The sequence below is a fragment of the Cydia strobilella genome, chromosome 3 (assembly GCF_947568885.1).
Source record: "Cydia strobilella chromosome 3, ilCydStro3.1, whole genome shotgun sequence".
In the NCBI taxonomy this organism is placed as follows: Eukaryota; Metazoa; Arthropoda; class Insecta; order Lepidoptera; family Tortricidae; genus Cydia; species Cydia strobilella.
The window spans coordinates 18,318,811-18,346,511 of NC_086043.1; the positions used below are offsets into that span (position 1 = coordinate 18,318,811).

The window sequence follows — 27,701 nt, forward strand, 5'->3', positions numbered from 1 at the left end:
ATCTCAAAATCTCAAAAACTATACAACATATCGAAAAACTTGACTTAATAAAACTTGTAACAAATTAAGTCACTTTTCATTTTGTATAAGTGTCCATGTCGCTCAGACGCATATTTTCCGAGATGTTTCGAGAAACCGAAAAATAGAACCTTCAAACCCCCCTCTCGACTCCTGCACCAGGGTTAAAGCCGGGGACTTTTGATATGTTTACCTTCTAACTAGTCCAAACAAAGTTACAAAGTCATAAATTGTGTTCCAAGCATTTCCCTCTATAACTTTTTTGAGCATTCATTTCCTGGCCTAAGAAGGTAATGTCCCGGTCAGCACTTTCATAAAGTTCAAATCGATATTAAGGGGCCTTGAGGGGAAAAAACTAATAGGCTGTAAAGGCATGATACTCACAAAATATTAATTAGCTACTTTCTATTATGTCACGGTCACAGACCGTGATCGTGACTGCCAAGGCCCGATACATCAAAAATTCAATTTCAATCATAACACCTGCCTGATGACATTTTGTTGACCAAGGCCCATCACAAAACAAAACCCTATAAAAGCGCTTCATCGACACCACACCTTTGAGTTGACTTTCAGAACCACCTGAATAAAGCACGATGATGTTTTTGAGAACCTCGTTCTTTAATTCTATTTTACTCCATTACGTCATGAGTCAAGAAATCGAATATTATCCTTCGCAAGCCAATTCATTTACAGGAAAGTTAGTTTCTCAATTAAAGTCGGAACCTTATAAACATAAGCATGATCTGTATAAAAGAGAAGCACAATGGAGAAAATTTAATAACAACGATGATCCAGAGTTAACAAAAAATAAAACTCAAAAGAGAGCAGTAGACCCAGTATTTCATGGACATCCAAAAACCAGAGAAGAATTATGGAACGAACGCATTATCAATGAAAGTTTGGCTTACGATCAAACCCCTTCTTTGATAAGTCTTATACACAATATAACGTTAACTTATCTAAATGACTGTATCCCTATAATTCTTTATGACAGTCAAGTTAAATCAAAGGAAAGTCACTTGTTTCAGAACTTGCTTAAAGATTTCCCTATAGCATACGTCCATGGGTACATTGACGAGAACAATGAATTAGCAGAACCTAAACTTGTACGTGCTACAAAAGAGTGTATCCATTTTATTGCTTTCTTGTCTGATGTGACTAACAGTGCTAAGATACTGGGTAAGCAGGCGGAAAGCAAAGTGGTTATAATTGCCAGGTCCTCCCAATGGGCCGTGCAGGAGTTCCTAGCTGGGCCACAATCTAGGTTGTTTATCAATTTAATTGTCATTGGGCAGAGTTTTAAGGACGGTGATGATGATGCACTAGTAAGTACGATCATTTATTTTGGTCATGTTTAGATTGTTGGGGTAAGGTCTATCGTGGTTGATTTTAAAAGCTTCCTATAGTAGGCAATTATTCGGTCTATATCCATTCCAATTATGTAGGTACCCCAAAAATACACCCACTTTTAGTTCGTTAACTTAACGAGTTTTGGCTACCAAACTAAAAGTAGGTATGCTTAAAAGTATTCCATAGTAAAAAAACTATTTAAACTAATTTTTTATCAACCAGAAACGTCTGCGAGTGATACTACAAATTTCAATATTAAAGGAATTATGGAAGGTGTACATTTTAATATAAAAATAAAACTATTTAATGAATTGAAAAGGAATAATACTTTTGTAAAATTTACCTTTACTTATCCAGGAAGCGCCTTACATTTTATACACCCACAAGCTGTACACCGATGGTCTCGGAGCCAGTCGTCCCGTCGTGCTGACGTCGTGGTCCCACAGCAAGTTCTCCAGGCAGGTCAATCTGTTCCCACGCAAGATGAGAGAGGGCTATGCGGGACACAGATTTGTGGTGGCTGCTGCTAACCAACCACCATATGTCTTCCGAACGTAAGATCTGAATTAATATACGCGTAATAATTCTTATGCTTGGGTACTTAATAACAAAAATATTAAGTGAAATAAAATAAGCTTGGTGATAAGCAAGACTATTGTTATTTACTCACTGACAGCTAAAAGTTTTTATTTTATTTATTGATCGTTTTATACTCGTAGTTTCAGTAAAATACCTATAGGTTTACTACATTCTTCTGTAAATGTTTCTATAGACCCTAGAAATCTCTAATGTATTATGTCTGTTTTATTATACAGTATAAAAACGGACGCCGATGGTGGCAACCCAAGAGTCGTGTGGGATGGAATTGAAATAAGGCTCCTTACACTTTTGTCTCAAATAAATAACTTTTCAATAGAAATTAAGGAACCTCAAGAACTACATTTGGGGTATGAATACAGCATTACAGTTTTTCGATTTGTTATCGTTTTAAATTCTTTAATTCATTCATCAGCTTCATCACTTTTCTTCCACTTCTCGCGCAAGTCGATGCAGCTTGCATATCCCCTGAATCCCTCAGTTTGGCCCTTGTAAAATGTCCTATTAATCCAAGTAATGCACTTAAACATAACCGGTGAAAAGCACAATTGTTCCTTACTAACTTTAGGTTTGATTACTATTTAAGGTAGGTATAATGGTTTTCACAATCCCAATTTTCTCTAGATAGGTAACAAATTAGATGTTTTATTGGTGGCGATATTTTGGCCTCGAGGTATGATGGGCCATAATTATGGGCATTTTAATTTTAACTTACTTCAAAGCGCGACTTAAGATGCAGTGAGTTCAGTCAGCAGAGTTACTGAAAAATCGTTGCGCTTTTTTAGATCATAGTACGGTTGCCAAAATTATGAATAGCAATTTTGAGGCCTTTCTTTAGTAACTTAATCGATTCGAAACCTGATGAAACAACTTTCGCTTGATAAAAAAAAAAGCACGAACATAGGTCTAAAACGCACCATTAAAAATTTGTAACTATTTTTGCACAAATGTCTTTGCTTAATATGACTTTTTTTTATTGAACCCATCGATTACTTTTGTTTTGTTAAAATAACTAGAAATAACAATTCAATAACAATATTGTTAATTTTTTTTATTAAATGCCAAATTCATTTTTTACACAATACAATAAAAATGTGCACACTACAAAATATGTACTTCATATTGTTATTGAATTGTTATTTCTATTTATACGGGATCTCGGGCATGCGAAGCCGTCCGCTTAGTGAGCTGCGTTCGGTGATTGATCTGAACTCACACCTTAAGTTGTATTTAAGTCATGGTTTCACATTGACCATCAGCTTTGTCATGATATAGTTAAATCAAAACGCCCTTAGGTATATGGTTTATCATATTCTGTCAAAAAATATAGGTGAAAACAACCTCCTCATATTTTTAGACCTGGTGAGTCAGTGCTGAAAGAAATCACAGGTGGCAGAGCTGACATAGGGGTTGCTGGTATTTATTTGACAAGTGACCGAATCAGAGATACAGACATGAGCTTTTCTCATTCATCTGATTGCGCCGTCTTTGTCACTCTCATGTCTACAGCGCTACCAAGGTAAAATGTAAATCAAAAACATAATTTATTTCAGAAGTTATTTTTTATTTATAAAATTATATATATGCCGACGATATCCCCCTGCTGCTGCTGTCCCCCTCTGTATCAGCATTTTCCTAAGTGCACTGCTTAGGAAAATGCTGATAAGGCCTACGCGGAAACTCACGGTCTTGTATACAACTATACAAAATCTTCAGGTCAAAGGAAATTAACCCTAAGCATGTGCCTTCTATAGCTTTGAATGGTCAGGTAATGATCTACAAAGGGTGTCACAGTTTAAATATCTCGGGCACTATGTTCCTCAAAAATGATATCGATTTGGAGAGGGAACGAAGAGCATTAGCGGTCAGAAGCAATATGTTGGCTCGTAGGTTCTCCCGCTGCTCAAAACAAGTTAAAATCACCCTTTTTAAGGCTTTCTGCCAAGTATTTTACACGGGTAGCCTATGGGTTAACTACACGCTGAAAGCCTATAATGCTCTTCGTATCCAGCATAATGATGCCTTCAGAGTCCTGTTGAGGTTGCCACGCTTCTGTAGCGCGTCAGGAATATTTACCAAGGCGCGTGCCGACGACTTTTATACGATCAGGCGAAAGCGGGTCGCATCTACCTATTCTAAACCGCATGCGACGCAGAGACAACAGGATACTGAAATTACTGAAGGTAATCGCTGACAGACCAGATAGTTCCATTCTGTGCACTTGGGTCGAAATTGTTAATTGAAAATACCTCGCCATAGTTTAATATTTTTAGGATATTTGTTTATTTTTATTTGTACTTTTGACATAAAATCATTATTTATATGAATAACAATAATGTGACATCTTTTGCTTTCTAGGCAATTTTATTTTATTTAAAATTTTATTTATTTATTATATATATATATATATTCACTATTTTAATTAATTTTAATTTTATTCTAAATATTGATCTCATTGTCAAAAGTATTGTGTCGATTATGGATTGATTGGGTGTTATGATTAATTTTAATGTACTTACTAACATGTAGCTATAATGCTATGACTAACTAACAATGTTTTATTGAATTTTTAATTTTCTGAAATAAAGTTATATTATTATATATATATATTATATTATTATTTGTATTAGTCAACGCCTCTAAATCTATTAAGCGTGCATAAGTGTGGTTGGATTGGAGCTAAGTTGCACAACAGGGGACCAACTTAGTTAATAGCCTTTCATAAAGCTTATAGAGAAAAGCTTGTTTGTTTGCGGAAATCACGTCTCTATTAAATTATTATATATATTGTTTAGGAATGCAGATTTTCAGGACTTGTAATAGGGTGGGCCAGTGATAAATTAACTTTTCATCTCGACCTCTTTATATATAGTGCATTTACCATTGGCCCACCCTATATAAGGTCAGGTGGGGGAAGAGAAACACTTGTAGGGAATCCTCAGTCAAACCACGCTACGTTTTCATACCAAGTCGTACTTACGTCAAGTATGGAGCTTATAGGATATGACAATCTATGCATTCTTACTGCCAAGGTTGTTCATAGTTAGCGTGGTCAAACCTATTGTTTTTTATTTTTTTTATTTGACTATATATATCTTAAATACCGATTATTGCAAACGTATTTATTTAATGGACACTGATAGAAAGTAGAACTTTGTGATTTTTAAGAACTTTCCCCAAAACATTGTTTTCCGTCGTTTTGGGAAAAGTGCCTATTATCATATTCTATTTTTTACAGATATCGAGCAATTTTAGGTCCTTTTCACTGGACTGTCTGGCTGGCACTTACATTAACGTATCTCTTTGGCATATTCCCTTTAGCGTTTTCTGACAAACATACTTTAAAACACTTGTTACACAACAGCGGTGAAGTTGAGAATATGTTTTGGTATGTTTTTGGGACATTTACCAACTGCTTCACTTTTGTTGGAAAGAACTCTTGGAGCAAAACTACGAAGATAACAACGAGGCTATTGATCGGTAAGTCACAGAAAGATGCCTAGTGAAGAAATTATGTATTGCCAAAATAACTATAAAATTTGTTGATGTTGTTGCTGAGTTGATTTTTTTTGTTTCAAATAGGTACCTACTTATAAACTGTCCTAAATTTCCCCTATTATTATATTATAAATAAATAAACATTATATGACATTCTTAAACAGTTTGACTAAGTCCCACAGTAAGCTCAATAAGCCTTGTGTTGTGAGTACTTAAACAACAGTATATAGTAAGTATATAAATACTTAAATGCATAGAAAACACCCATGACCCAGGAACAAATATTTGTGCTCATCACACACATAATGCCCTTACCGGGATTTGAACCCAGGACCACCGGCTTTATAGGCAGGGTCACTACCCACTAGGCCAGTACGGTCGTCGTTGTCGAATTATAATTATTATTCTTCATCTCTTACCTTTTTCGTCTCCAGCCAACCCTTTGGACGCTAATAACACTTACAGGGTTATAAGTTGTGATGCACTTATTGCATAAACTAATTGTTGGCGCCTGTTTCTTTTTAATTGCCCAGTTAAATTATGTTTACAAATGAACGACGTTTCTAAGTTACAAATGAATTTCAGGTTGGTACTGGTTGTTCACAATAATCATCACAAGTTGCTACACCGGCTCCATTATAGCCTTCGTCACCTTGCCCGTGTTTCCGGAAACGATTGATAGCATTGAACAATTATTGGATGGATTTTATCGAGTTGGAACTTTAGGTAGTTTAAATGATTTTCTTAATATTAGTTGTATGATGCCCACGGCTGTTTTTGCCATTGGTTACAAGGATCCTTACGACGACCGGCCATGCGCTCTACTAACGGTTCCTTGTGCTGTTGGCCAGATTATCAGTTCACCTTGTTTGAGACTTTCAGTGGTCACCGGTTCTACGAAAAATATGTTCCACCCGTGGGACTACCCACTTAAAGGATGACTCACTTGTGCTTTCCATAGAAAACGAAGCCCCGGAAGCTGCGTGTCATCCTTTAGCCTGCAACTTAGTTCTCAACATTTTATTTTTCTTTTATAATAGCTTTTCGGTGAAGGAAAACGTCGTGAGGAAACAAGTAAATAAATTCAAAGTGAAGTTACGCTCTCATTTTAAAATGACATGCTGAAATAACATGAAACGTTCAAGTAACATACTTCTATTATAACTGAACTATGAATGGTATGATAATGGTTTTCGTTGCTAAAAAATATAGATAATACAAGCAAAATAAGTAGAAACGAGTAGAAGTTACACATATTCATAAAACCTTCACTCGCTTAATTTTGTTTGTATAATTAATTACTTTATTAATTTAAATGTCAGGTTATGTTTACAGTGAAGCATCCATAAACAATAAAAACTTCCTTAATATTGTCCTAAGTGTCTAATTTGTGTCATTTAGATCGCGGAGGTTGGGAAAAATGGTTCCTCAATTCCTCGGACCCTAAAACAAATAAACTGCTCAAAAAAATGCAACTAGTAGGAGACGTGCCCTCGGGAATCAGGAATACAACAAAAACATTCTTCTTGCTACCTTTTGCCTTTTTAGGATCTAGGGCAGAACTGGAATACATAATTCAGTCAAATTTTACTAAAACCAAAAAGTAAGTTGTCATAACAACAATAATATTATCATTCACATATTTTTTTAGATAATGTAGATATGTATATACTAAAGGTCATCCAAATTCACTACAAGCACATAAGTTTGATTAAAATCCAAAAGGTTGAGACTGTTATTAGCTTTAACAACATAAATTAAGTTGTACCTAAAATCTACCTACTCACTGTCCTACTTTACGCTGTCCTATGGTATGTTATGTGCTAGGATCTTCGGATATATGTATTACTATCTACCTACCTGTATAAGTAGCAGAAAAAAAATGCAGGGCTGCAGCGTCCGTGACTAACTAGGACAGGTGTAAGAGCTTAAATTATTAAATCGCTGTATGGTTTTACAGAAGCAGAAAGGCTCAGCTTCATATTTCCAATGAATGTTTCGTACCGTTTGGAGTGTCTTTGACATTTCCTAATAAATCTATATACACATCCAAGCTTAGCAGTGATATCGCAAGAATATTGCAAAATGGTTTAGTTGACAAGATTGAGAATGACGTTAAGTGGGAAATGCAGCGAACGCCATCGGGGAAATTTTTATCTGTAAGTAAATTACAATCAACATAACTTATAACCTAGTTTTATATTTTAGACAAATAGATGCAATTTGGTATTCGATAGAAGTAGGTTATTAAGACCTGTTTTCCCAATCAATTTCTGGTGCGGAGTTAAGACATCCGTCAAAATAGCTCGCATCACAGTTTAAAACATCATTTCTTAATGTTTTTAAACTAGTGGCTTATTCTGATTGTAATACTAGGTTATGAATTTGATTTGTCTGTCTGTTTGATCATATCTGTAACAAATCCTGATCAAATTCATAACTCATTATTACAATCGGAGCCTCGGTTCTTTAGCTTCAAGAGTTAATTATTTTATAAAGAGTAGGTATCTCTAGATTACTTCGGATTAATTAGTACCAAGCCTACCACTAATTACCAAAAACAATTTACCTAACTTCCGTTGCATTTTCTCTGTCAATTTTCATAGATCTGACGTTAAAGGAATATCTAAATATTTTCTTTTAATCTTATCTTATTTATTTATTTCTGCAGGCAGGGTCAGGTACGTTGAAGCTGGGTGCAATGACAGAGAAGGGATTAACTTTAGCAGACACCCAGGGCATGTTCCTCCTTCTGGCCGCTGGTTTCCTACTCGCAGCTGCCGCATTGATCTCCGAATGGATGGGTGGCTGTTCCAGAAAATGCCGACCACAAAAGAAGGAAGATGTACCCTCTAGTGCTTACTCCAGAGAACATCTGATACCGACACCAAAGTCTGACGTTGATTCAGAAATAAATGTAATTTCGGATAATGCTGAGAGCAGATTTCGTCTTAATCCGAGACCCGACAGTGAAGATTCTACAGATAGTTTGGAAGGAGCTATAATTAATGTTACTAAGGAGAGTATTATAATCCACAACAATTTTCATGGTTCTACTGATTGTTGGGATTCAAGAAGATCGAGCTCGGTTGACATTGATAGAGAAGTTCAAGAGATTTTTGAAAAGGACGAAACGAGACGAAGAATTAAATCTGGAACAGTTCCTTTGTCGGATAATCAAAGAGAGGCCACTGCTTCCAAGGGGGCTTTCGGTGATCATTTATCTGACCATTAGCTAGTAGATCATGTTATAAAATTGGCCATGTTGGGCATAATTTGACCAAAACTAGAATAAAGGCAATACAATAAGAATATTACTTTTTATGTAATAATTTTGGTATACTGGTGATAAATTCTTGTTTAGTCAAATTTATGGTGCTCCCACATTCTGATTGTTATAAAATGATATATAACATTGTGTGACAGGGACAGCATAATACAACACTATCACTACTATCATGTTGTTCCTGTCACACAATTCATAATTTCTTTATTGCAACCATGGTACAGTATAGATGTAAATTATAATATACAATGTCTCACCACGTGGACCCTGTAAGGGCACAGCATATCAATAGCTTACTCATAACATATTATTATTATATGTATTGTATTGTATGTAGCAAATTATTAATTTATCTAAAAAAATATATATCAGGTCATAAAACAATTCTTCTAATTACACATGAGATCATTAGTAAATGTATTATAATAAATAAATTATTGTACAATATTCATATTTTTTTTTGTTATTAATTTAGGTAAGTATGTATGTCATAGTAATTTAGGTAAGTATGTCATTGTTTTAATAAATTACTTAGAAGGTGTCTGTAACATTATGATTAAAAAAGTCCTTTAAGTCGTAGTAGCATTTATTTATTAGAAAGTCTTTCAACATTTTATTAAATTGTTTCTCATTTGCTTGAGCTTTAATGTCTTTTTTAAGGTGGTTATATGTTTTAACTGCCATGACGTTTGGACTTGTACTATGGAGTTTGAGTTTAGAAGTTGACGGCAAAGCTAAATCATGTTTAAACCTAGTTTCGAAGCGTCGGGGCTGATCTACTAACTTTGTAAATAGGTCCGAATGTTTTCTTACGAATTTACAGGTTTCGAAAATATACATCGAAGTTAGGGTCAGAATTTCGTAGTTAATGAAATGTTGTCTACAGCTCGCTGGACTCCTAATATTCGCGAGAATGCGTATGCATTTCTTCTGAAGTAAAAATAAATCATTTACGTCTGTGCTATTTCCCCAAAAGATAATACCGTACTTGAGCCAAGAGTAGGCATAAGCATAATAGGCTATTTTTGCCGATTGTAGACTAGTCGTTTTTTTTTAATTCTCTCAGAGCATATATGAACTTAAGCATTTTATTCTTGATTTTCGTAACATGGTATCATAAAAATTATAGGACATTCTTACACAGATTGACTAAGGCCCACAGTAAGCTCAAGAAGGTTTGTGTTGCGGATACTCAGACAACGATATATATATAATATACAATTACATAAACACAGAAAACACCCAAGACTCAGGAACAAACATCTGAGCTCATCACACAAATAAATGCCCTTACCGGGATTTGAACCCAACCGGCTTCACAGGCACGGTCACTACTCATTACCTACTAGGCAAGACCAGTCGTCAATGTTATATACCATTCTATAACAGCCAATGTAGGAGCACCATTAGCTTAAACGGGATAGCGATAATAAATTAAACAGTTAATTGACATCCAACTCTTTATTATCCTTCAAACAGTCATCAAAATAATTTATAACAATTTTCTAAAACTGTCGACAAACATTAATATCTCATTCTTCCACTGAGTTGTTATCATCGTACGATTTATACAAAGGCAGAGGTGGCTGCCCCAACACAGAAATAAAGGCGCCGTAAGACCTAAATTAATGCAATATTTGGCCCGGCCTTATCTTAAAATAATTATACAACTATGACTTAAATCCCCGAGGGCAGTCTAGAAATTCAAGACCACTCTCCCATTATCAGTAAAAATATCGATAAAATACAACAGAGTTTGCATTATTTTGTAAATTCAAACGAAAGTATACCTAATACCTACCTAAGCATTTTGATACATATGTATTGCACAACTGATGTTAAGGAGGACTTAATGTGAAATCGACTGAGTATTCATTAAGGATATGTATTATATTCCTATATCCTATCAGGGTTGTCACTAGCTGTGAAGCAATAGCAAAGACGTCGGAAACTTAAGGACCATTATATCTACTGTCGCGAAATCAGAACCTGATCTCGAATACGTACTTTATACATACTTATGACTACATTCTCATTAAATGCAATGAACATCCTATATGTTAACTGAAAAGAAAGCTCTTTGCTATTGGCACACAGTTGATTATACAAGTAAAACATACGTAAAAGTAGGTAAAACTACTAAACAAACCAAGCAAACCATTTACAATAATGCGCAACAAGGTTGTGCGTTCAGAGGAATACTATAATATAATATTTAATTAACAATTAATCTTGCACGCATTTCCGATAGCAACCTCACAACCCGGAAATAATGCTCCCAATACCAGCTTCGTTCGAAACATTACGTCGGTTACCTCGATGACAGGCTGCGACGTGCCAGGCAAACGTTACGATTTATGATCTACCTTCAATTTTAATGTAACTTTATTATATGCCATGACCATCGAGCTAACCAAAATAATAATTTCTATTTGTGCAAATATAACTACTAAGTCAGCATCGGACTGTATTGCATACTTTTAATATACGTTATATTCATCATTGGACAATTTGTTCAGTGCATCAATTAATATGATAGGTATTTAGGTAACACCACAGTGCGTGACTTCTGTATATACTTGTGATATAACTAATTCTCTTGAATGTCGAGAATACAAGAAATATTTAAGTACTACAACAAAATTTGCAGTAACATGTATAAATCACACACTCGGGAATACAACAACACAAACGCCTTTACGTCAAGGGTTGGATAACAAAGACAGATTTTTTTATAAAAATTTAGCTTCACCATGAATTGATTGAGCAAATTTTAACCAACAAAGCACATCAACATCAGAGAAAGGAACGAATTAGGAACGAACGATCCAGAGTTCAATTTGATCAACACAATTTAGAATCTGACTGAAGAGGAGAGCAACAGTGTTCTTAACACGTCGACAACATTAACATAACACGAGGCGTACACGAATGTCCTTACCTACAGGTCAACATTCATTATGCTCCGGTATTAAAATATTACTTCGTTAAATACTAATCGTGTATATTATTTTACAATGCGAAAATACATTTCTTATGTGTTCAGACTTTAGAACGTCAAAACTGATTAAATCCCTGTACAAATTTAACAACTACACATTAACATTTTGTTATTGTGATTTGAAGGATTACTCTAAGGATCGTTAACATCAATGTTGTAGTGTGGGTCTTTACTTACAGTACTTTATACAGTTACAATCACAACGTCACTTTATCTTCGATAACAGTTTGACTGTGTCAATGAGTTAAGCGATAGTCCAACAGCGACCGAGAGCTCTATTGTACATCAGAGGGAACGTACATCGAACACCGATCTTTACAATACTGTCATACAATTCAACATATTCTTAAAAGACTTACAATTACCAGGATGTGAAAAATATTGAAGCATAAATGCTATCGTATTATACAAATTTGGTACAAAATGGTAAAAATGTGGTACATTTAGGCACTGTGAGTAAGGCATCTACAGTGAGACGATTCGAGGGTGTAGGAGGAGGCGAAGGATCCCCGGACAGTAAGAGGCGAGGGGAGAGGCGTGGCGATGATTCTAGGCTAGGAGTCGATGGACGATTACAAAGATCAACGATTATTTCACCCACCCGACACATTTAGTAACATCTATCTACAATAGGGCGGACTGTGTAATAAAGTGCTGTACCAAAATATTTAGTTCAGTGATACCAGTATCTTAATATTATCCATTAATTATAATTGTGTTCGCATCTATAACATTAAAGGTCCGTTTATCCTTCCCCATTTGTTCATAGCTACTACATACTACTACAATTTGTTAAATTAAATTAAGTAGCATAAAATAACTTCAGATCACATTAACAAAATAAAACATGTACTAACAACAACCTTGCTGTTTCCTTTAGTCACTGACGATACCCAATAATACAATTTAAATATACATAACAAGTAGATAGTAAATATTCTAATTCCATACAAAAGAGTAATTGTGAACAATGAATATAAAAATCAAATACTAGTTCGAACATATTTACGACGAATTATTTAACATTAAAAAATAATTTGGCCTAAAAATCTATTGAAGTCCGCTGAATTTTGTATTCATAATTCTAATAATAACCAATAACAACTTTTTTGCGTGGAATTAAAACATCAACTACAGTATATTAATTATATAGGTATAATGGTTATGATAAGTTCATAAAATTGACTCGATAAAATTTTGGTCTGAAAATTAGAAACCCGCACAAAGAATAAAATTCTGATAAAAATGTTTAGAAAACTTGCATGTGAAAAACAAAATGCTTTTGTGGTTAGAAAATATATATATTTTTTAAATACGATGCGTATGTCACTAGAAGTGATACAAATCTGTGTTATATCCATATAATTACTGTGTTTGTTTAATTACAAGTGCTTAAAAGTGCGAGTGTATTCATAAGAAATTTTAAAGCTTTGTGTGGTACCTTTATATACTCGACTCTAGCTAACATTACCTACTTACGTAACATTCGTTCCTAACGGGACGTGTATACATATTATGTAAATATCATTATGTTTTCCATGTATAAATATCTCAATAGATAAAGTAAACTTTACAATATACAATTTATTATCTTCTGTGATGACACTACGCTTACTTAATTTACAAGATTCAAAGTTCGGATGTCACACTATTATAATAATTTTAAAATGGCACAAAAAACTTTTTAAAACACTAACACAAAAAGTCAACAGTCGATTTAGTGTTCCACTCACTAGTACACTAATTGTCTTATCGCGCACTACACTCCGCGTACCGCTTTTAGTTCCTGCACACTTCAATTACTTTCTGATTCCTACGTATTACAAAGTCACTGATTTTAAATTGACTAATTTTAAGCTAGACAAACAATGGCACGGATTGCACATTTAATGTTATTTATGTACAGGGGAATAGAATCTATCTATACGTACTTACATGTAACATTGATCGGTATAACATTGAAAGGTTGCAGCTATGCTTCAACACTTGAACTTCGTTCGGAAACATGCGGTCAAGAAATTATGCAAATCTGAGACTTACATTTTAATTCTTTGGTCGCTAAGTACAAAAAAATACGACATTCAAACCCACTGTCAATACAATAGGTAAGTCGCGATGTTTCCGAACGCTGTCCAAATCTTAACAATTATGTGTGTACTCGCTTCGTGCATTATGAATTACATTATCTATAAGGGTTGTGATTGAACATTTAATTATCTTTTACACATCGATTCCTATAGAAATCGTAACAATATGAAATCTCAACGATTTGAACTTGATAAAATTCGTTTGATATGAGATTAGTTCGTACCGCGTACAATGTGGACCGTGCCAAAATTGAGAGTACCTTTGATTCTTGCACCTTGTATCCAGACTTTTGGAAGGTTAGCACAATCGAGCACCATGAGCACGATCTACGGCGGACGGTCCGAAGCTCGTGGTGGCGGCGGAGCGTCGGTGGCCTAGCAGTGCGGGTGTAAGGGCCTCGAGTATGACCCGAAGGCCTCGTAGGCGGGCTATGTGGCCCAGCCCTCGATCCGCGGCCGCTTGGTGTGGGGCTGCTCGTAGTCCAGTGGCACGTGTCGCATGTCCTGACCCGGCGAGCCCATGTTACTTGACGTTACTGAACCTGGAATGTACGAAAGACCTGTTGAATTAAACGTCATGGTTAGTTATTTGGCATTAGTTTAAATATATGTTAAAATAATAGTATGTTATAAAATTGGTATTAAGCCAATCGTCTCAAGTCCCAGAGCGAAATTTTGACAATTATTGAACATTTCTTATTGAAGCTCAGGAACTGAAACGCAGCAGAGACTTATGAAGGATTACGTTTAAAATAATTAAAATGATGTTAAGGAGCATTTATTCTTGAAACTAGGGAAACAAACTAAAATGTCATTACTAGCAAAAAATTTGAATGTGCAGCAATAATGAATGTCCCACCCGATGCATCAAGCGATGATAAAGCGATGATCGAAATAGTTAATTGCAAGTTACCTCTATTAGGCTTAGAGTACACACCATCAATGACTCCGGAGAGGTGGGCGGGCTGCGGCGCGGGCGCCGGCGGGGCGCGGTGCAGGTGGTCGGGCGCGCGGGGGGGCGACACGGGCTCGGCTTTGATCTTCACGTTGCTCGGCGACGCGGCGGGCGGCGGAGTCCCCCCTCCGATCACTGGCAAGCTGCTACTGTTGATAGAAGAATAACATGAGTTATAGAAGCTGCTTTTAGAGTTACATTCATATACAATATTTTGTCATTCCTAATATAAATCTAAGCACTTAGTCGAGGTACGACTTATGTTTTAAGACTGGTAATATTAACAATGGAAATATAGTTCTCCTAAAATTTGCATATGAGATGAAATGCTCTTATAATGGGAATTTTTATTAGGTAGTTCGAAGGTATTCTACACCTTTGAAGTAAACCACGTCATCAGGTATACCATCGTTAAAATTTGACGAAAGTAATGCCAATTTTGAATTGAAGTTGTTAGCGTTATTATAAACCATTACAATAATAAAATGAAATAAAAATGTATTTTCTAAATTCTCAGCAAATGAATATAACATTCAGATAACAATAAAATGGGAACTTCCCTTCGATATTTAATTAACATTGCATTCAAGTAAATAGGTCAGTTTGATAAATCAGTGTGTCAAGCTTTTATCACATTTTATTTTAATTTTTAACCCAAAAAATCATTGAATAGAAATGTATGTAGGTAAAAATGTGTTTTACACCATATAATTCATAGTTAAAAGTACCAATTAGCATGTTTTCATAGACGATTCCGGCGGTCCAACCCTCATGACCCAATTTGTTTTTCTGTAAAGACTTTTTTAATTGGAACAATCGAACGACGACACAAATTGGCCCGCATTTACTGATAACCTCTGCATGTGGGCGTGCAATATCACGAGGGCACTCATGCGTAACTGTTTACACCGAAAGTGATCTACATTGTAATTTGGTAACACCTTCGGCTGCTTTCGTGACCCCCTTTGACGCCATGTTCTTATATAAGTGAGGGGGGCAGGGAAGCTTTATCGAAGTTGGCCGATAAAGTTAATTGTGTGAATGCAAGCGTTGTTTTCGTCGGGTATCTCAACTGCTCCGATAGCCGTGATCGTCTAGTGGTTAGGACCCTACGTTGTGGCCGTAGTAACCCAGGTTCGAATCCTGGTCACGGCAGTGATGTCACTGTCGCGGCGGAGATATGTTTTTATAGAAAAAATATATAAATTGGCTTAATAAACTTATCTTTATTTGGCATAAAAAAGTCATGTCGTGAGTTCGAGCCTCCTCGGCGCTCTCTGGTTCTAATAATTCTAATTAGGAAAATAAAAATACTAACTTAGACGCCCGCCTACCACGCAAAAGCCGGTAAGACATAAAAACCGGAACTGCTCTTAAAACTTCGGATGCAATTAACTCGGTTTTGTATGTCTTGACATACACTGCCAAATTAAGGGTATACAACTAAACCTTAATAAGGTAATTTGTAAACCACAACATGGCAAGATAAAACCTAAATTAGTTTGCCAATCCAATAAAATTGCTATGTAATTGTTATCAAAACTTGATAGTTTCTGACATGAACTGAAGATGATGTCATTGTTTACCTAACAACTCCCTAACAGCAAATAGCTTTAACGTTTCATAAAGATTGGCTGATTCGACTCATTAAGGAACAATTTTTTTTATACGAGTTTTATGTAGTTAAACCAAGGCAAGTCTGAAACGATTTTGATAGCACACGGAGTGCAAGTGTTATTGATACGACATAATTTCATAGAACTTTGACGTTTAAAATAACACTTGCACTGCGTGTGTCATAAAAATCGTTGCAAACTTATCTTGGTCTAACTCTACCTACCTTTTTTATATTTTAAAACAATGTTGTATATTTATCCCTGCAATTAATAAAAAAAAACCTGTTATGGCGTATGACCCGTGTTTAAATTCTTGACTATCTAATAGTTACACTCATAAGCTAGTCGCTAGATGATCTTGGCATTCAATAAGGACAAGTGTTATGATACAATCAGCATGCTATTGAAACTAGTTTGTTGCAAGACTGAACTAGCGCAAAGCAGCAAAGTTGTCGCTAAGACCGCGGCTGTCATAACCCCCTCTATTGTCATATTATTATATAAGTGAGAGGGGCAGGGAAGGCCAATCAATCAATCAAAATTGGTTGATAAAGCTGGCGAAAGTAAGTGTAGATTTCGGTACCATTGACATTAGCTCCGATAGCCGTGAATGGCCGTGATCGTCTAGTGGTTAGGACCCTACGTTGTGGCCGTAGTAACCCAGGTTCGAATCCTGGTCACGGCAGTGACGACACTGTCGCGGCGGAGATATATATATTTTTGGTCAAAAAAGTGTGACAAATTCTGTCAAATATTTATTTACATTATCTAGCAACTGCTTAGTTAACCAAATAACCTACTATCTGTAAATGATGATATATAAAATATTATTTAGTATTAAGACATGACATGTAAAAAAATGTTTTTCAATAAAGTACGTATCGTGTCGTATCGTAAAACTATGCTGCTGCCTGCTGATTCACTACTTATACCTTTACTCGAGCAGTTATTTTGTTTATACCTACTCTAAAAATAATTAAGTATAATAATAGCATTTACATATAATTATATACACGGGAAATCTTACACTTGCTTTAGTTAACCACGCCATCTCTGAATTGTAACTTAAAATTCTAACAGCTTCAGCATCTGCATCGAACGTTGTGAGCAATCAAGCAAAACGAATAAAAATGAAAGTGCTCCGGTTTAGTGCAATTCGGCAAGTGACCATTTTAATTTCTTTAAGACAGCCTTTCCCGTCATCGCCTGAATTTGGTAGAAAAGAGGGGGGTGAGGCAGTCCAATGTTACTAGTGACTTTTGCACAGGTAAGAAAAGGCGTATGAAACTTATACTTTTAGTTATTTTGAACATTCTTCTTTTAAGGATGGTAACGCTGTGAATGTAAGCTATCGATTTGCAGCTAAATCAACTGCTCCGATAGCCGTGATCGTCTAGTGGTTAGGACCCTACGTTGTGGCCGTAGTAACCCAGGTTCGAATCCTGGTCACGGCAGTGATGTCACTGTCGCGGCGGAGCTACTTTTTTTAAAATCTAAATATAGTAATCAACTAATCACTGTACTTCCTAGTTTTTTAACCAGTAATAACCGGGTCCACGTGATGCAGTTTCAAATCTATTTATACTCCATTTTCGTACTAATAGAAAAGTACTAATTACTATCAACAGAATGTATACATAAAACCGGGTCAACGTGATGCAGTTTCAAATCTATATATTCTCCATTTTTGTATCAATAGCATCAAAACTATTATCGACGGAATGTATGTATAAATTACAGTTTCGAAAGTCCCCATTCTATCATTTATTTACATAGCAGGCAAAAGCACAGACCCTCCATCTTGACATGTTAATTAATACTGCTGTACAGCGGGCGCAAGAGCAAGTGCCCATAACCAAAAGCCATTCACTTTTATGAAGTGACCAATAATTTCGTTACCACCGTCAACTGCTCCGATAGCCGTGATCGTCTAGTGGTTAGGACCCTACGTTGTGGCCGTAGTAACCCAGGTTCGAATCCTGGTCACGGCAGTGATGTCACTGTCGCGGCGGAGATATATTTTTTGGAATTTGTTGATTATGGATATCTATTGAAAACCATTTATTTCTATACTTTTATTGTCTAACAACTTTTCTATACAATTACCGACTCACTACTACCTTATATTATTTAATATACTACATAAGCAGTTAATTTTACAAACTACAAAATAGTAGCATATAGCTATTACGTTGTTATACTGTTAAAACTCAAAATTAAAAATAACGAAGCTAATAACTTAGCGAAACGGATAATGCGTGTTATAAAAGGATGATCTTTTCTACATTCTGTTGATCACTGCATAGGCACTACAAAATAATGAAAATAACTAGTAACTAGTATATTTTAAACTATAAGTGTACGAGTCATGCTTAGGAAATGTACCAACTTTGCATATTTTGTATCTAGTTTAGCTTAGCTCGTCGTTAAATCGACGAATAGTCTTGTATAAAATGATGACGATAATAAACTATTTGACAAATATATTTGCATTTACAGTTTTAAATGATTCACGGTTAGTTTCACTAGACTTATATTGACCGGGATATGGACCGTGATTACCTTTTGTATTGTTTTCGAGCTCCCGATATTTCGACGCAGTTACATGCATCTTGTTCACGGGTAACTGATGATAGTGGGTGGGTGTCAAAGTTGTGTAAACAGTCAGATATTTGCATTTGTTTTTTTTATTATTTCATAGGACTGCATTTGGTTTGTTTACTAACATTTGTATTGAACGTTGTAAGCAACGAAGCTAATAAAAATGAAAGTTTGGGTGCAATTCGGCAAGTTGTAAGAAATGAAGGGGACTAAGCCGTTCAAGAAATACTGGTGCATATTGCCAAAGCAACGACAAGGCGTATGTATTTCATGCCTATGGTCACTTCGAATATTTTTCTTTCATGAACAAGGTTAACGTTGCAAATGCAAGCCTTTAATTCGCAGCTCCGACAGCCGTGATCGTCTAGTGGTTAGGACACTACGTTGTGGCCGTAGTAACCCAGGTTCGAATCCTGGTCACGGCAGTGATGTCACTGTCGCGGCGGAGAATATTTTTTTATATAAAAAATCCTTGTGCTATTGAATGCGATAATTATCATAAATTTTTAAAACACAGTAAGTATCTACCTAAAATACATTTAATAGGTACAATAGTTAAAACCGCCAAAATCGTCTAGGTACGAAATGTTAATACTTATAGCAAGCATTCTAGCTGGCTGGATTCAATGATTAAAGAAAACCTTTATACTACAAGGACCACAAAGAAATATTTACAAATGAACAAGATTTGTGACAAAATTTTCATCTTTGATAGAGTTAGACCAAGACAAGTCTGCTACGATTTTGATAGTATACGCAATGCAAGTGTTATTTTAAACGTCAAACTTTTAAGAAATTATGTCGTATAAATAACACTTGCGCTACGTATGCTATCAAAATCGTTGCAGACTTTTCTTGGTCTAACTCTACAAGCTTTGATCGCTGACTGTAGGTACTTTTCTTTCAACAGTCAGCTAATGCTTATTGAGTTAAATCTAAAACCCAAACACAATGAGGTTGCATTGTTTTATCGCCGTACCATAATTTGTTGTGTCAACCAATTTACATATGTAGGTACTTATGTGAAGTTTCAGCTCAATCGAATAATGAGAAATGGGTCTAATCTAGCTTGCAAGACGCACAGACAACAAAACAGGCGAAATTTAATAAAATCTTGTAAATAGTGACACAGATACTGCACAATTCAAAGCATCTGCTAGATAAAAGCTAAATTTCCATGTGGCCATTGTATCATTGTTAAAAAGCGAATAATTAGGAATGAAAATTGGGCACAGACATGTACCTATTGTGCTGTAGTGTCTGTAGCTGGTGCGCGCCCCACGATAGTCCGATTCCCATGTCCGAGGTCATGCTGAAGTCCTGTGGTCCGAAGTTTCCGAGTCCTGAATAGCTTAGTGGTGTCTGAAAAGAGTAACAACATTATGAGTCTTATAATCTTCTTACTCAAGCACTGGGGCGAGCGAAGGTCTGCTTTCAGCTTGGGCAAAAATGCTTTGTGTCCGGATGTTCTACTCTACAGGTCGCAATTCTCAACTAATTTTCATGCAATTTTGTTAGCAGGTTCAATAATTAAATAGATTTTCATTGTTGATACAGTTTTGGGGATTTTTCAAAACGGCGGAGCAATATATTTATATTTTAAGCTCTACCTCTACGTCTACAGCTCACAAAGCCACACGTCTACGTTAGATGCAGTATTTGTTAGTATTTTTGCTACCTGCTATATATGTACATTTCAATTTGCAAAGGATGCGTAAAGAGATGAGCCAGATAAGTACCAACGTTAACGAAAGCTTTCTTATCTTTTATGAATGTTTTTTCTGAGACTGCGTAATCACCAGAAAACGTGTTTGTTAGAGTCAGACCAAGAAAAGTCTGCAATGATTTTGATAACACACGCAGTGCAAGTGTTATTTTAAACGTCAAACTTCTATGAAATTATGACGTACAAATAACACTTGCACTGCGTATGCTATCAAAATCGTTGCAGACTTTACTTGGTCTAACTCTACCTAATCTCAACGGGAAACAATTTACTAATAAATTAATTTTTAACAAGCAGAAACGTCTGCGATCAATGCTATTAAGCTTAGAATAAATTTAAAAGTGGAAAAATGACTGCCTTGGGTGATACTTGAACTCACGGCCTCTGGAATTTACTAATAAGTAACGGACTACATACTTAAAAGTAATAAAAATTTTGTCAGCAACCAAAGCCCTTAAATCTTTTTACGAGTAACATTAGCGAAAACTCTTAATCGGAAGGTTAGATCCCTCACTTTCCCTAGATTTCAGGCTGCGGGTACAGTGGACTAAAAAATATATAGGACAACCATGTCTAGGAGATGACGAAGATACTCACTTCGCCAGAGTATGATATATCATCCTGAGGAGGTGGCATCGAGTTAGGTATGACGACGCGCAAGTTATTATGCCGCGGCGAGTGGTGAGGCGGCGGCGCGTGCGCGTGCGGCTTGTGCGGGTGCCGGTGGGGTGAGGGCGCGGGCCCCGGCGACGGGGAGGGGGTGCAGCCCGCCCCCAGCGGGGACCCTGAGCCTGGGTAGCCGTTTGACATCTCGAGCATTCCGCCGCTTGGATATACTGGAAGAAACAAGTAATGGTTAAGTTGAGGACAAATAATAAACAATAAAGTACCGATAAAGCTCGTCATAGACGGAGCGATAATATATCGGCAGATATCGCAAGATACGGCATCTTACTATCTCTTTTACGCACTATTTGACAGGACAGTCTACACACGAAGTTGCACGGTTTTCGAGTTATCGATGCTGGTAGGTGCTAAAAATGTTAAAACAAAGGGGAAAATTTTCAATTTTTTTTCAGTAAGTAATAACTCGAAAACCGTGCAACTTTTACTGGGGTCATGTTAGGCTGGTTAAGTTCCCCTTGAGTTGACCTACCTCCGGTGTCACTGTGACGTGGTACTTCTGGGACAGCCTGTATTTAATGTCCCCGACGCTGCCATTTCTGACTCGTGTCATCATGTATAATGAAAGCTACACGTATGGGTCTCCCTATTATGTCGACCTGGAATCGCCAAAAGCCGATAGAAAAAACCTTTATGACTGCGCAATAAGAGCGAGAGGCGTCGACGCGCCGGCAGGCGTCGGCCGTTGCGAGCCGAGCCGAATGACGACTTTTTCGCTATTATTGCGCACACATAAAGGTTTTTTCTATCGACTTTTGCCGATTCCGCGTCGACGTCTTATTCTATTCTATTCTACATATTTATGTAGGGAGACCCTATATCGGAACAGTTTGAATATTATAGTGTAATATTTACCTGAATCGGTTTCCGAAGACGATGGCCGTGGACTGATGGAGGTATGCATTTGAGGACTAGCTTGCAACAGAGACTGTTCGTAACTCCCGACTGGCACGCTCACAGGCAGATTGTAATTGCTTCCGGTAACGCCAACGCCGACACGACTTCCGTTCAACTGGTTCCTTTGCATCATGATCTGGAATTCCTCATCGATCTTCGAGTATTTGGCTTCGGTCCGGGGGGTCAGGTTGTATTCAGATTCGGGAACTTCGGGACTGTCCGGTGACATTACTCCGTTCTTATGCTCTTTCTTCGTTAGTGCCTGCAAGTGTCAGCGAAACCAGCTCAGGTGGCTTGACGAGCCAAAAATATAATTCTGCTAACTGATTAAATAAGCCATGCATTAAAGACACCCTCGTTACACACTATTAGTCTTCATAATTAATGTTATATCTGAAAAAAACTTTAAAAAATATTGTTACTAATATTGTATGTAGTGGAGGGTTAAAATCAAAAAGTGCTTCAATAGTCTACAAAGCGGTATTACTACGTAAATTTGTGAAACTTTTTAGCGTACATTTGTGTGTAGTGTCGAATGCAATGATGCAACTGACTTCACCCTCGAGCCAGGTAGCGGCCGGTTAGCTCCAGTAAACACAAAAATATTTATAAAACCCATGCTGTACAAGGAAAAAATAACATAAATATTTTGGGTATCTAGTCAGTAGTTATAAAATGTTAGTATGTATAAACTTGGTGTCTGGTTGGGGTTTAACAGGATGTTACGCGCATGCTGCTCGACTCGGTGTTTATCTAGTGGCTATAATCTTTCGGTGATACCCTTTAAACACGTTAGGGGATTAAGATATTACGGTACATATGGTCGGTCTACTGGGGATTCTACTGGTGTATTAATTGCATTAGGTTTGTGTAAGTATAAGCACGCGGTTAAGGGGTAAGTCATTTTGCATGGACATTGCATTGCGATCACTGGCACACAGATGACGCCGTACTTTATGTACCTCGATGATGTTGCGGTTGGTCAGCGATTCGTGGGGCTCGTTGTATTCAGTGTATTTTAGTAGGACCTGAAAAATAAATACATTATTAGTAAACTTATCTGAGGTAAGTTGCAAAATGTAGGAACTCGGAAAAAATAATACTTATTGAGATTAAATATGCATTTTATAAAAATAAAGTTGTTAGTTATCTAATGAAATACGCAATAAATCTGTGGATGTTTATGTAAACTATAAAATATTCGAACAAGCTAGGGAAATTAGTATACATGTTTTCAGTATAAAAAACTTTTAAGATATTTCAATGTTGACGAAAATTAATATCAATACACTAACAGCTGAGACAAACAATATATGACACCGCAATTATAATACAAAGGGGTCACATTAGTTTATTGTGTGCAGGCACGAGCTAAACATAACTCGTTTTTATTAACAAATTTTATGGTGATTATAGACATATACTTCAAGTGACGTTATGGATTAAAAGTAGACTGAAGTTATTTTCCATTACAGGCGGGTGACGCAAACGCATCTATTTTAAATTTAAATGTTGGTCTACCACAATTGGTTAGTACGAAAATAGAAAAAGGAGTGGTTTTTCATATCTATGTTTTTAGTTTTTATGATTTATAAGTTTTTTAACAGGCTCTTGAAATAAAGTTGCCAAGATGAAAGATTAATGTAACTATTTGAAATAATAGTCCTTTTGATCAAAATTTTGTAGATAGGAATATGTACCTTTCCTATGAGCGTACAGTGTACGATATGAATAAATATTTTGCATATTCCATATTTATTAAGAAGGACAAATTCATGTACATTTTTTACAGTCAATGTCCTACATTTATAAATTACTAATTGCTTTATAAATAAAATTATTTATTGCAACATCATTTATCAACCTAAAGATGGTATATTCAATAAATATTTCAGTTTATTCATTACTAGGTTGTCGTTATATCCGACGTTCGTAACTCAGTTTGAACAGCTTGGAAATCAATACCACCACGGCAATTAATTATACCAATCTATGCGGCTACATAATATACAATTTAGTTTCCAACTCGATTGAGATCTAACCTACAATCTGTTTACTAACCATGTGAATGACACGTGACCAGACATATGTTTTCAATGATTAAGTAAATGAATATTTTATCGAAATTGTACAATAAGTAACAAAGTGTCCTTTAATATTGTAAGAAGGCCAAGAGTAACTTAATAATATATTTATCCACTCCGAATTCGTACAGTAAACAATAACATGAATACTCTTTAAGGGCCGCTTTTTATTGAAGTACCTAAAACTTCTTTAGGCGCGACTAGAGGGTAACTTAGATTTTTTTCTGACGGAAGTAACGCTCAAGTCAGTAGTAGTGGCACAATGTACAATAGGACACGCGACAAAGTGCCAACATAGCGATAAACGTCATCGTCAAAAAAATTGACACCAAAATAAAAATCGGCCTTTAATAGTATTTTTATACAATCGTGATATAATAGAGAGCTTTTCAGTCGAGTACCGTGTAGGCCCCGAATCTTGCTGAGTGGTCTAATGAAGGTCCGAGATTGAAAAAGTTGATTATATTACTATTGTATACAATACCTTTTTTACGAGCCATCTAAAATAATACTTTTTCTACTATAAAACCTAAATAATGAAAGAAAATTAGGTAAGTATCTCAGTAGTACAAAAGACATCAACGCGTGCCTAATATATGAATATTACTTATGAAATAGTAGCGCGTTGATGTCTTTTACACTGGACCGCGGCCCTACGTGATTGGTCAAATTCATTATAGTTGACTACAGCGTTTGCTTATGAATATTATGGTTGAGTTTGGTATACGAAATCTTAATTCAATCATTACAGTCGACGAGTAGAAAAATGGTTTTGTAGATTTATTGATAAGTTGGCTACAGAAACCTATACTTATAAATATATATAATATAAGGTAGTTAGTTGCAGGTTGGATTGAGTTGTGATACTATTTAGGTTTAAAGTAATCCATGACCTCTTTCAACTCATAATTAATTATACCTAGAAGTCAATTCCTAAACGCATCCCTGAGTAAAAACGAGAACAAGAAATCGAAACCCGTTTTGTTTTTAGCAAATGAATAAGTTGGTGGCTGCCTAAACAGTCTGATGCAATACAATATACCTACCAGCGATCGCTAATAGGTGTCGCTAGGTTATAGCAATAATATAGTAGGATGGTGTTGTTATATTTTTTTGTTAAGTAAATTTACGGTACTATGCTTATCCTTAATGCTGAATGTATTTGAGCTAAAACAAGATTCTGTTGTGGAATTCGCAACATCGTACTGTGTTCGTTCAAGTTTCTCGTATATTTTCGTATGTTATTTGCTTGCATCCAAAAGATTTTATATATTAACGCGTAAATAGTAGCATAAAACAAGTATTTTTATATATGTAATTTATTTACAAACGTCAGAACATTCAGAATCACCAAAATGCTTTGCAGCAAAAATATACGATAGACGTTTCTATGCCTTTAAGGTTAAGAACTTGAACACTACATAATAAAAGACCTGTTAGGTATTTAAATTATTCGTAATATAATTGTAGATCTTTTATGATGGCCTTGAATGTCTACGAGTTAGCAAAAGTTATATTTACTACGCAGTCCCCTAAATAAATTAGGAATTTAATGCATATGAATCCTAGAAGCCATTTGTTTTTGTTGGGCATATTTGTGGTATTTTCCATAAAAAGGGACCTTATTGTCGATGGCGCTTACACCATTATTAACGATGCTCCGATATAAATACAATGCCACGCGACGCTGTGCGGCGTAAGCGCCATCGACAATAAGGTCCCTTTTCATTGAAAATGCTCCATTTCATGAATACTATTAATTTTAACTTTATAATACCTAATTAATGTGTTGTTGATTTTGCTCCTTTTATCACATATATGGTGTCAAAATTACTTTACTCTGTTATCATTAGCGTGCGTCTCGCTCGTGCCAATAAATGTACGAATAAGTCAGAGCGAAATGTATGCACGAATGATAACAAAATGGCATCATTTTTATATAAAAAATGTATGTTCTAACTAACCTCCTGGTTTTCTAACGGTCGATGAACATTGAAGTTGCCTATCGTCTCTATTTATGTTAATGAAGCATTATATTTTAATTAGATTTGATTTTTATTATAGGTAGTATGATATTTTACCTAAGTATATTATTTTTATTTTTGATAGTATAATTTAATGGGCGTTATAATAATAATATTATAATATATAACCGTTTTTGTTACGCTAGCTAAAGAGTGATTACTGTGGTTAGAGTCAGACCAAGCTAACTCTGCACAGACTTTGCAATGACGGACGGTGGAAATATCAACAAAAACGTCAAATTGCACTGTCACACTTTGTTCCGTCAAAGTCAATGCACAGTTAATTTAGACGGACAATTGTAGAATATATGAACATGGCAAGTGTTAAGAAAAGATTATTTACTAGACGAAATATAAGAACCACGACACGATTTATAATGCCGGGGCCACATTAATGGGAAACGGAGGGAAACGCCGTTGATTATCGCGATATATACGGTCACGTATGAAAAACGTCGAATTAACGCGATAATTAACGCGTTTCACGGCGTTTCCCGTAAGTATGGCCCCAGCATAAGATGGTGCTTACCTTATCCATATCCGTGCTCGCATACTGATAGAGTTTGTTGTTAGAGCTAAAGATGATGAGAGCAATCTCGCAGTCGCAGAGCACGCTCAGCTCGTACGCTTTCTTCATCACTCCGAACTTGCGCTTGTTGAAGGTAACCTGGAATTATAAACAATACATACAGTTGTGTGCAATATAATAGCGGTCAATAAGAAAATGAAAATTAGATGAAATTAGTTAGAGCAAGAAAAGTCTGCAGATTTGGACAGCACACGCAGTGCCAGTGTTATTTATACGTCACAAATTTATAGAAGTTTGACGTTAAAAATAACACCTTCTACTTGGTTTAACATGGCCGGGCACTATCATTTAGAACAAACAAAATCAAGTATTTGGTCAAAAATCAACAACGAACGAAGTCGAATGATGGACTACTGGTACACTCTGCTACGTAGGTCGTCTTATAGAAGTTTTTTTTTCTGGATGACATGGGTTTAGATGTAAACCTTCGATTGAATATAACAGGTAAGATACTAAATTACAATTATATTACACAATTGTATTTCTATTTCTATGATTCATTTTTATGATTGTATATATACCATTAACAGTACGTTTTTAAAATATATTTTTTTTCTATGTAATAAACGTTTAATAACATTTTATTCATATTGGACAATAAAAATACAATACTTAGCAAATCATTTTGACAGTTCGAAAAAAGACACTGATTTTACTTGTAGTCAAATATCCTATTGGCAAGAGT

General features: G+C 35.8%; 2 protein-coding genes and 5 non-coding genes across 17 annotated transcripts in view; 6 read left to right on the plus strand and 1 right to left on the minus strand.

The window, feature by feature from the left end:
* Nucleotides 1–592: 592 nt before the first annotated feature.
* On the plus strand, nucleotides 593–8,759 carry LOC134756044 (ionotropic receptor 21a). The gene is made up of 9 exons (XM_063692826.1): nucleotides 593–1,346; nucleotides 1,729–1,925; nucleotides 2,187–2,318; nucleotides 3,326–3,487; nucleotides 5,207–5,448; nucleotides 6,052–6,192; nucleotides 6,868–7,069; nucleotides 7,427–7,625; nucleotides 8,138–8,759. The coding sequence occupies exons 1-9, from the start codon at nucleotides 615–617 to the stop codon at nucleotides 8,699–8,701; spliced, it is 2,571 nt and encodes an 856-aa protein (XP_063548896.1). The 5' UTR covers nucleotides 593–614; the 3' UTR covers nucleotides 8,702–8,759.
* A 1,439-nt stretch (nucleotides 8,760–10,198) lies between these two features.
* LOC134756048 (myocyte-specific enhancer factor 2) overlaps nucleotides 10,199–27,701 on the minus strand; it is a 64,000-nt gene continuing 46,497 nt past the window's right edge. For 2 of the 11 annotated variants that reach the window (XM_063692831.1, XM_063692832.1), the window contains exons 3-9: nucleotides 26,957–27,094; nucleotides 23,282–23,347; nucleotides 22,278–22,581; nucleotides 21,336–21,574; nucleotides 20,250–20,374; nucleotides 14,754–14,944; nucleotides 10,199–14,400 (exon numbers count right to left, since the gene is read on the minus strand). In XM_063692831.1, coding sequence (XP_063548901.1) covers nucleotides 14,270–14,400; nucleotides 14,754–14,944; nucleotides 20,250–20,374; nucleotides 21,336–21,574; nucleotides 22,278–22,581; nucleotides 23,282–23,347; nucleotides 26,957–27,094 — 1,194 coding nt within the window. In that variant the 3' untranslated portion in view covers nucleotides 10,199–14,269. The remainder of the gene's footprint in view (nucleotides 14,401–14,753; nucleotides 14,945–20,249; nucleotides 20,375–21,335; nucleotides 21,575–22,277; nucleotides 22,582–23,281; nucleotides 23,348–26,956; nucleotides 27,095–27,701) is intronic. The other 9 variants (XM_063692833.1, XM_063692835.1, XM_063692834.1 and 6 more) reach the window with 9 other exon arrangements.
* On the plus strand, nucleotides 15,879–15,950 carry Trnah-gug (transfer RNA histidin (anticodon GUG)). Its single transcript has one exon. It is a non-coding gene; the product is annotated as a tRNA-His (tRNA).
* Trnah-gug (transfer RNA histidin (anticodon GUG)) lies at nucleotides 17,025–17,096 on the plus strand. The gene has a single exon. It is a non-coding gene; the product is annotated as a tRNA-His (tRNA).
* Nucleotides 17,794–17,865, plus strand: Trnah-gug (transfer RNA histidin (anticodon GUG)). Its single transcript has one exon. It is a non-coding gene; the product is annotated as a tRNA-His (tRNA).
* Nucleotides 18,331–18,402, plus strand: Trnah-gug (transfer RNA histidin (anticodon GUG)). Its single transcript has one exon. It is a non-coding gene; the product is annotated as a tRNA-His (tRNA).
* Nucleotides 19,366–19,437, plus strand: Trnah-gug (transfer RNA histidin (anticodon GUG)). Its single transcript has one exon. It is a non-coding gene; the product is annotated as a tRNA-His (tRNA).

Excerpts from the sequence above, each read along its gene's own strand:
- LOC134756044 (XM_063692826.1), top strand. The coding sequence starts at position 615 with ATGATGTTTTTGAGAACCTCGTTCTTTAATTCTATTTTACTCCATTAC. Across the intron at positions 1,926-2,186 it reads CCACCATATGTCTTCCGAAC|TATAAAAACGGACGCCGATG; the intron begins GTAAGATCTGAA and ends TTTATTATACAG. Across the intron at positions 6,193-6,867 it reads TTATCGAGTTGGAACTTTAG|ATCGCGGAGGTTGGGAAAAA; the intron begins GTAGTTTAAATG and ends TGTGTCATTTAG.